The sequence below is a fragment of the Hyaena hyaena genome, unplaced genomic scaffold (genome assembly GCF_003009895.1).
Source record: "Hyaena hyaena isolate Hyena2069 unplaced genomic scaffold, ASM300989v1 scaffold_24, whole genome shotgun sequence".
Classification (NCBI taxonomy): Eukaryota; Metazoa; Chordata; class Mammalia; order Carnivora; family Hyaenidae; genus Hyaena; species Hyaena hyaena.
This window is the reverse complement of record NW_024080656.1, coordinates 2,496,742-2,507,195: the sequence shown is the minus strand read 5'-3', so window position 1 is coordinate 2,507,195 and position 10,454 is coordinate 2,496,742. Positions and strand designations below refer to the sequence as shown.

Below are 10,454 nucleotides of genomic sequence, written 5' to 3'. Positions count from 1 at the left end.
ACTGGTAGAGTCCAGGCACTAAGGGTCTTTTAAAGGTTCTCAAGTAATCCTGGTGTGATGCTGTGGTTGAGAATCACTGGACTGGACACTGGGGTGATAACTCCATAGCATTATGGGTTCTGGCTGGGATTGTATCACAAAATGTCATATCTGGTGGATATGAACATCAAGAGATAGTTGATATTCAACCTAATTATTGAATACTGGAGTTAGAAGGGGCTGGAATAATCATCTAGCACAATCTTTGCAATGACTATTTCTTATTATGAAAGATTTATGTAACAGAGAAAATATAAAATTTCCCTACCACCCAAATATTGAGTAAAATGTCCATGACATTGAAAATTCTAATTGTTGTAATATTGCTGGGAGAAAACAGACCATATAGTTCATATATTTTAGTTGTAAGTGGTCCATATGGCTATTTAGACAAGGTCAGAAGGGAAGAGCAGGTAGACAGAATATAAAGAATGCCTACTTGTAGACTGCAACCCTGATAGTTATTTATAACCATATGGAGCTTCTTTGTATTATTTTGGAGTCATGTACAGATAGAAAGGACTGTCATTCTTAATTTGAGTAAAACAATAAATTAGCCATTTCCTTCCATCCCTCTGCATGTATGTGATGCAGCAGTCAGCCTTCCTGAACATATTCTAGTTTAGTCATTCCTGTGCTCAGGTTCTCCACCCCCTCCTAATTTTATAACCCTCTTCCAGTATGTGAACAAGAAAGCCTCATAAATTATTTTTGTTCTGTTTCAGAATAAACCCACATACAATCCATAGTGATTGGCCTCAAAGACCAAGTCTATTCCATATTTATAGTCAACCAATAATGAGTAAGAGCCTATTATGTGAAGGTATACCAATGAGTAAAATGCTAAGTGTTGCAGGCGATATAAAAAATATACTCCAGTATGGGCCCTTAGGGAACTAATATTCTTTCCCCTCCTTTGTGTCATGATCAATTACCGCATACGATTTTAGTCTCCCTAATGCTCTGCTCAATGCCCTATTGATTAGAAAGTTTCCGAGATAAATGATTCTCAATTGGATTAGCTCCCACCACCCCCACTCCCAGTTCTTCTCTACAGCTCGGCTACTGAGTTGGTGATACCGAATCAGACAGGTAAGTAGGTCAGCTTTTGCCAAACTTATTACCTAGCATTTTCTTTCTTTGAAGTTCTCACACAGCCCAGCTATTCTTGTCACTGACACATAGCTAGCTCTTTGAATGACAGCTTCTCTCTAACCTCATTGCTCCAGTTATCATTAAGCGAGGATCTCTTTCCTTCCACAAAATTTACTCCATCTGTGTCTCTTTTGAACTGCTAGGTTTATTATGTATTTTAGATTTGTGAAGATACATAACTTTAAAAACTATTTTAAAAATTTAGTTGATTCCACTTCTCAATTTTCAGTGTTTTTACTATCTTAAAAAGTGACACTAGACTTTCTGAGTAGAATTCACTCAGAAAAATAAAATCTGACTAGTTTTGAAACATAGTGTAGCCACGATCATTTTAATACCTTGAGCATGCCACCACTCTCAGTATTACCAAATGGTCACTGAGTCACTGTATGCCTTCCCAGCTTCTGTTAGTTATTTTTAAGGCACCCATTATACAAGTAGTATCCATTCAGCAATATAAAACTATTTAAGAATATCTCGATTAAATATGTGTTTATCATTCACAAAGGAATGTCACCAAATGGGACCAACCTCAGTTTGGGGAAAGATGTAGGGCACTGAACGGGATTCCCAAGCTTCCTTAGCTTCACGCTTTGGATACATCTCAGCCAAAGGAAATAATTAATCAGGGTTGAGGAAAAATAGGGTTGGCAGTAAATACTAGTCGTAATACTAATACCTACAGCAATCAATACAGTATTTCTTCAAGAGATTCACAAGATGTCAGAGTCACTCACAGCCAGGAGAAAATACAAAATAAACATGGTATTTTCTTAGGTCTTAGGAGTAAGGACAGAGTCTCTGATGGGGGCCTTAGTGCATTTTTATAAATCATGGAAAGTATCTGAGATTGCAAAGGATGAAAATGCCAAAAGTAGGCTTTAATTTTTCATGGCATTTAATTTTTTACTCCAAAAAAAAAAAAAAAAAAGAAATAGAATGAAAATATTACATGGGAATTTATAATCCAGTCACAGTAAAATGATGTCATTTTACTGAATATTTGTTCCTCAATAGTTATTATCAACATTTTAAACATTATACAGTTTATGAAAAGGTACTTACTTTCACTTTTAACATTCATGGAATGCCTGTTTGTGTACCAGGCATTGGAAAAGAGCTTCCAATCAAATTTTGTTTGTTATTGTTTCTCACTCTTAGACTAGAATTATGATCTAAAGATACTGACTTTAAAATTTCATTTACTTGCAGATTACATTTAGAAAAAATACCTTTGGGATTAGTATCAGTGCAAAACTTTAATCCTAATAATATCTAGAGAATGCCTAAGTGTTATGATATTTAAATCACAATTTCTAATATACATACTAAGCTTTTTATTGTAAAATTTACATAAATTTGCCATAAGTGACATTTAGTACCTTTACCATGTTGTGTAACCATCACTACTAATCAGTTCCAGAACATTTTCATCACCCTGAAAGGGAACTCCTTACTCATTAAGCAGTCATTCCCTACTCCCTCTTCCTCTCAGACTCAAGCTGTCTCTATGAATTTGCCTATCTTGTATATTTCATATGCATGGAATCATACATTATGTGGTCTTTTGTGTCTGGCTTATTTTGCTTAGCATAATGTTTTCAAGGTTCATCAATGTTGTAGTATGTATCTGTACTTCCACTTTTTTACAGTTGAAAAAGATTCTATTATATTATGTACCATGATTTGTTTATTTCTTCTTCAGCTGGTGGAGTTTCCACCTTTTGGATACTATGAATAATGTTGCTATGAATATTTGTGTGCAAGTTTTTGTCTGAACACATGTTTTCAGGGCTTTTTATTTTGATGGGGGTGATATATACCCATGGGTGGAATTGCTTGGTCATATGGTAATTCTATGTTTATTTTATTGAGGAACCACTCAACTGTTTTCCAGAATACCTGTTCCATTTTACCATCCCACCAGCAATGTATGAAGTTTCCAATTTCTCCACATCCTCCCCAGCATGTATTTTCTATTTTAAAAATTATAGTCATCCTAGTGGATTTGAAATGGTATCTAATCATGGTTTTGATTGCACTTCTTTAATGACTAATGAAGTTGAACACCTGTTCCTGGGCTTGTTGGCCCATGAATTTATACCTTCATTGGAGAAATGTCTATTCAAAGCCTTTGCCCATTTTTAAATGGGTTGTCTTTTTGTTGTTAAGTGTAGGAGTTCTTTATAGATTCTGGATAGACATGATTTGCAAATATTTTCTCACATTCTGTAGGTTGTCTTTTTACTTTCTTGGTAGTGTCCTGTGATGCCTAGAAACTCTTAAGTTTGGTGAAGTCCAATTTATCTTTTGTTACCTTGTGCCTTTGGGGATATATATATGAAACGATTGCCAAATCCAAGGCTATGAAGATTTATGCCTATGTTTTCTTCTCAGAGTTTTACTACTATATTTAAGTCTTTGATCTATTTTGATTAATATCATTCTTTTGCACATGAATATTGTTGTTCCAGCACCATTTGAAGAAACTATTCCTTCTTCATTGAATAATCTTGGCACTCTTGTTGAAAATCAGTTGACCATAGTGTATTGATCATAGTTTATTTCTGGACTTTCTATTTCATCCTACTTGTCTATGTATTTATCCTTATACCGGTACTACACTCTTTTGATTACTGTAACTTTTAATACATTTTGAAATCAGGATATGTGAGTCCTTTATCTTTGTTCTTTTTAAAGACTGTTTTGACTCTTCTGGGTTGCAATCCCATATGAATTTTAGGATTAGCTTTTCCATTTCTACAAAAAAGGGCCATTGGGTTTTTGATAGGGATTGTTGCATGGAATCTGTACATGGATTTGAAGAGTACTGCCATCTTAACATTATTAAGTCTTCCAATCGATGAACATGGGATGTCTTTCCATTTATTTAAATCCTCTTTATTTCAGCAATGTCTTGTACTTTTCAGTGTGCAGACTTTGCACTTCCTTGGCTAAATTTATTACCAAGTATTTTATTCTTTGTGATGCTACTGTAAATGGATTTTTTTTTTTAAATTTCCTTTAAAATTAAAAAGGATTTTGGATTCTTTTTTTTTTTTGCCAATGTATAGATATCAATTGACATTTGTGTGTTAATCTTGTATCCTGCAGCATAACTGAATTTGTTTATTAACTCTACAGTTTTGCTGTATGTGTGGATTCTTTAGAATTTTTAATATATAGGATCATGTCAGCTAAAAATAGAGATAGGCTTACTCCTTCCTTTTTGGTTGGGATTCTTTTTATTTCTTTTTATTGCCTAATTGCTCATGTTAGAACTTCTGGTGCAATACTGACTAGCAGTGATGAGAGTGGGCATTTTCTTGATCTTAAGGAGATGGTTTTTAATCTTTCACCATTTAGTATGTTGTTAACTGTTTTTCATGAATGAAAAAGAGGTTGAGGAAATTCCATTCTCTTCCTAGTTTGCTGAGTGCTTTATACTGGGAAAGAGTGTTGGATTTTGTCAAATGCTTTTCTTATCACTTGAAATGATCATGTTTCCCCTTCCATTCTATTTTTTTATAAGACCTTTATTTTCATGTCATTGTCCCAGTTTCTTCTAGGTGTTGCTTCCTTCATGCTATTAATGTGATATATTACATTGGTTGATTTTCATTATGTTGAAACATCCCTTTATTCCTGCAATAAGTACTAGTTTGTCATGGTGTACGATCTGTCTTTGGTATCAAGATAAAGCTGGCCTTACTGAATAAACAAGGAAATGTTCTTCCCCATTTATTTATTTATTTATTTGGGAAGAGTTTAAGAAGAATTAGTGTTAACCTCTCTTTAAATATTTGGTAGAAAAAAAATAAATGTTTGGTACAACTCACCTGTGAACTCACAGTGAACTCACCTGCTGCTGTACTTTCTTTGTTGGAAGTTTTTGATTATTGATTCAATCTCTTGTTGTGGATCTGTTCAGATTTTTTATTCTTTCTTGAGTCAGTTTTGTTAATTTGAGTGTTCTAAGAATTTATCCATTTCATCTAGGTTATCTACTTTATTGGCAATAGAGCCTTTTTTGTTTATGTTTCAGTCGTCCAAAATACCATGCAATTTATCTAATATTTATAAAACATTAAGTGCATATCATGTTTTCTTGCATTTACTTTTCTAAAGCAAACTGTATGTAAAATTCTATAAGAGATTTAAACAAAATTTTCCCATGAGACTAAAGAACCAAAATTTTCTGAGAGGGGTATGGCTAGTATAAATTTTACTTCTAAAAAGCATAAACCTTCTTCATATTCTTTTTATTAAAATAAATGCTATTTATGATCTTGAGGTTAACTCTGTGTCTCAGTTTCCTCATCTGTAAAAATGGGATTAATAATAGAACCCACCTCATAAAATTGTTGTGAGGATTAAATGTATTAGTGCATGTAAAAACTTGGTTCTTAATTCACAGTAAGCATTCAAAAATTATTAACAAATATTTTTATAAGGTGTCACTAATTGAGGTTAAAATAAAGAGCATCTAGACATCTTCACTGAACAAACAGTAAATGTCACGGCAGCAATGTTGGATGGGTACAAGAAGAGCCATATTTTCCTCTAGGTTTTTAAGACCCCAGACATGGAGAATGAATGTTTTGGCGAGTCTTCTGCCCCTAGAAATGAAACAGTTCTCTTTATTCGTATTTAGGAAAGCAGGTCCTATTGAGTACAGTTGACCCTTGAGCAATACAGGTTTGAACAGTATGGTTCCACTTATATGAGAATTTTTTTCGATAAATACAGTACAGCCCTGTGCATGGATTTTCTCTTCCTTCTGATTTTTTAAATAACGTTTTCTTCTCTGTAGCTTACTTTATTGTAAGAATACAGTATATAATATAGACAATATACAAAATATTTGTTAATCAACTGTTTACATTATTGGTAAGGCTTCTGGTCAACAGTGGGCTATCAGTAGTTAAATTTTGGGAGAGTTGAAAGTTATACATAGACTTTTTACTGTGTGGGGAGTTGGCACCCCCGACCCCTGTGTTGTTCAAGGGTCAACTATACAAAACTGCTTTAGAGAGGCCCTCTATGAGGGTCAGAGACAAAGGAAAGTCCTCAGAGAGGAGGATCAGTTCCTTTACTTTAACATGAGTCTGGCCTCCACTGTGGACCAAAGGAAATCAGAGAGTGGATAGTGAGTGTTCAGAGATAATCACAAGAGAAGTACTTCCTTTCAAATCACAGGCCTAGGCCTCCCCAAGAAGGTGATGATGTAACTAACACATTTCTGTTTCTTATACCTTTTCCTCTCTCTTACTTTAAATACATAAAAATACTCTAAGGCTGATCCCTCCTTGTCATGAAAATAATTGAATTCATATCCATAATATAATTATTATATAAAACATTAATGTATTTTTTACTATCATTATTATTTTCTTTGTGGCCACACCAATAAAACCACCACAAGATTTGCTTTGGGAATGGAGGTATTCAGTTTCTTGGTTTTCAACATTTCAAGAGCATTTAAAATTGGCTCAAAAGAAAAAAGAAAAAAAAAGAGTTTGGTTTAATTTTTAAAGAAGACAACTAAAATGAAGTCTACCTTGATATAAAATGTAAAAGCACAAATGTTAAAGCACATTAACCACAGCATTGTATTTTAAAAGATGGGAATTTAGTTTATATTCATTTTTATATAAGACATAAGTTAATGACTTGTATATCTTAAAGGATTTATCATAAAATGTTACTGCCCAGTGCATTTTTGCAAACAATAAACAATTCATTGAGAGTTTTAACATTCACATGTGTAATTGGAGTTTACAAATGTAAAAAACTTTGGGTAATAAACACTTTAAACTTATTTTTCAACATTCAATAAGCCCATTCCCCTCAAACTGTTTGATTACAAAGAAGCACAAATGGCCACTAACTGTGGAAAAAGTGAGAAACAAAGCAAGGAGAGTAACTACAGACTTGAGAACATAAGAATATTCAAACAGTTTCTGTCCATATCAAAAGACAAAATCAAAACATCTTTTGTAACATAAAAGAAAACAAATCCACATAATTAAATACTACCTAGGTGAAATAACATTATAGTGTATAGAACGTTTGTTTTCTCTACATAAATTTGTGTATCTTAAATGTAATGCAAAATATCATGTTTCAATTATTCCAATTTGAGAATATCCTAACGTGGTTCTTAGTGAATCTAAATATAATAGGCTGAATATTTTAAAAGAACCCAAAGATCATTTCATTTTCGTTCGGTCATTATTGTTTTAATGCTCTAATGGTTTTCTTTACTCATTACACTAAGCTGATTTAGAAATAAAATCCATAATCAAAGCTTATATGATGCAGCTATTTCTGAAATTAAACTAAGTATTAGCATAGTCTTTAGTGTGTCATTAAAATAGTGGTTGTGGTTCAACAAATAAAAATTAGTGCAACTAATGTAGGATAAAGTTACAAAGCAAATGTTAAAAGTTTTATCTAGTATTTGTGCACTGTAATAAAGGAAATCTGGGTAATGGGAGTAAAGTGTGGTTAGTAGTAAATGAAGTTCCTAGCTGTGTTGTGTTTAGGAGGAGTGCGTTTGTCCGCATATGTTATACCAGGAACATATGTCCACCATCCACCAGCTGTAGTTTTGATTTGCTAAGAAATGACTTACTACAAAATGTAGGATTTAATCGTAGTTCATCCACTCCTTCCTCCCTTGTTTTATCATTTTTACGTGGAGATTGGGCACTTTGTGCCCAGGAATGTGGCATTGCAAATTTGCTAAAAAATGTATCCAGTGGTAGTAGAATAATTTTCCTAAATTCATAAGGAAGACGTTATCTTCATTTAGAAAACAAAGCACTGCATTATAATTTGACAGTTACAACGCAAGCCCCAGCTCTTCCTAGACACAGAGGAGCAACCTAAAAAAGAAACAGAAAGATGTATTTGTTGGGTTGGCACATACCAAAAGTTGATAAAACCATACCAGTTTGAAAACTACTGAAATAGGGCCGCCTGGGTGGCTCAGTCGGTTAAGCATCCGACTTTGGCTCAGGTCATGATCTGACGGTTTGTGGGTTCGAGCCCCACGTTGGGCCCTGTGCTGACAGCTAGCTCAGAGCCTGAAGCCTGTTTCAGATTCTGTGTCTCCCTCTCTCTCTGACCCTCTCCTGCTCGCGCTGTCTCTCTCTCAGAAATAAATAAAATATTTTTAAAAAAGAAAAGAAAACGACTTGAATAGTCTGTATTTGTCAAGGAGGTGCTGCCAAACTCTGCTGCCCCAGCCTTGCTGTGGGCCTGGGTCCTCCCCCCGGACTCCCTCCTGATGCCAAAGTTTCACAGACTAATTTGTTTAGGGTGTATCACATTATTATGTAGTATTCACTTCTCTTTAAAGGTAATTCCAAAAATAAATTTGCTTAAGAGCTATTCTACCCGAAACCCTTTGTTTAGGCCAAAATGATGCACGATATGGATAATAAGGAAATGCTGAACACTTTAACTCTGTGACCTATGTGGAGAAAATATCAAGTACTATCTAGAAAGGCCCTTTAACTGATGTGCTGTCTCAGAGAATACCGAATACACTGCATGCCTGGGGTCTGCTTATTCCAGGGGAACCCGTAGTTTCACATTTACTGTCTGCCTTCTCTGTGCATGGCGGAAAAGTGTAAACCCATTCTACTAATTTTTATCAGAGTATATAAATAATAAATACTCTTCCAGCTCCCTAGGAATTGAAACCAATCTGGTGAATAAACTCTATGACAATGAGATAGAAGTGCAGGGTGCTGGGGAAAGAGATATAATCTTAGTTTATTGATAAGGAATAATTCTTACATCTTTCACTTATTCTTTTTTTTTTTTTTAAGTACTCTAGACGCTGGGCAATTCATGGTGAAAATAAAAGTGTGGACAAGGATGGTTTTTAAATTTTTTTTTTAACATTTTATCTACTTTTGAGAGACAGAGACAGAGCACAAGCAGAGGAGGGGCAGAGAGAGACACACATAAAGAATTCGAAGCAGGCTCCAGGCTCCAAGCTGCCAGCACAGAGCCCGATGTGTGGCTTGAACCCAGGAATTGTGAGATCATGACCTGAGCTGAAGTTGGATGCTTAACCAACTGAGCCACCCAGGTGCCCCAAGGATAGTTTTTAAAGAAGGGCTACTTTGAGCACATTAAGACTTAAGAATTAAAACAACAGTATTTAGGAAAGGGGTGACTACTACAAAGTACTAAGAAAATGTGTTTTGTATTTATGTATGGAGGGATATGTTAATATGTTAATGAAGTGTTTTTGTCAAATACACATTATCAAAATGACTTCCTGATCAGTTTGATCTCTTTCCCAACCTTTCCAAGACCAACAACTGGATTTTAAGAACACACCAGACTTCAACTGTAAGAGAACTCTCCGTTGTTCTCCATCTGAATCTGTTGTTTTGATCACTGTTCTATCTCCTTGAGCAATCAAATTACCTGCTTTAAAGCCAAACCAATTCACAGTATTCTTTCTAGAAGTAACCTCTAGGTCATTTTAATCACAATGTCTGTTTGTAATTAGCTTTTCTTAAAATACTCATGACCCGAAGTCTTTACACTGTGAAGAGCTGATGTTGCCATAACAACCAGGAAGGAAGTTCAGCTCATTTATTAAATACAATGCAGTCACCTCCTGCTTTGGGTCAAGGTGGGCTGTAGGGTGGGTGATGGCTTCAGAGTTTATAATCTCATTTCACTCCCTGAACAAATGTCCTCTTGTCCCTTTGTTGGAACGCTAAATGGAAAACATTTACTTTTCAGATTCTATGGTTATATTCAAATTTAGGTGCTTTAAAATAGTAAGAGAGGTGGTATGCAAATAAAAGAGCTATGTGGTCACAGACTGTTAATTCTGATAAGAGAGTAATTCAGCCTAGAGTATTAATTACTTGTAATAACAAGTCTTTTTTAAAAAAATTTAATGTTTGTTTATTTTTGAGAGAGGGAAGGAGACACAGAATCTGAAGCAGGCTCACAAAGTGTGAGATCATGACCTGAGCCTAAGTCAGATGCTTAACTGACTGAGCCATCCAGGCACCCCACTAAGTCACTTTTTCTATCTTCTTCATTTAAAAATTCTCTTATCCCAATTGAAGACACAAAGAAATGGAAAAACATTCCATGCTCATGGATAGGAAGAATAAATATAGTTAAGATGTCATTACTACCTAAAGCACTCTACACATTCAATGCAATTCCAATCAAAATTGCACCAGCATACTTCTCAAAACTAGAACAAACTATCC

The 10,454-nt window shown here is 34.6% G+C and overlaps 1 protein-coding gene across 5 annotated transcripts in view; it reads right to left on the bottom strand.

Annotated features, from left to right (window-relative positions):
• Positions 1-6,872: 6,872 nt before the first annotated feature.
• Positions 6,873-10,454, bottom strand: part of KLHL5 (kelch like family member 5) — a 91,868-nt gene continuing 88,286 nt past the window's right edge. For all 5 annotated transcript variants that reach the window (XM_039226999.1, XM_039226996.1, XM_039226998.1 and 2 more), the window contains one exon: positions 6,873-8,084. In XM_039226999.1, coding sequence (XP_039082930.1) covers positions 8,028-8,084 — 57 coding nt within the window. In that variant the 3' untranslated portion in view covers positions 6,873-8,027. The remainder of the gene's footprint in view (positions 8,085-10,454) is intronic.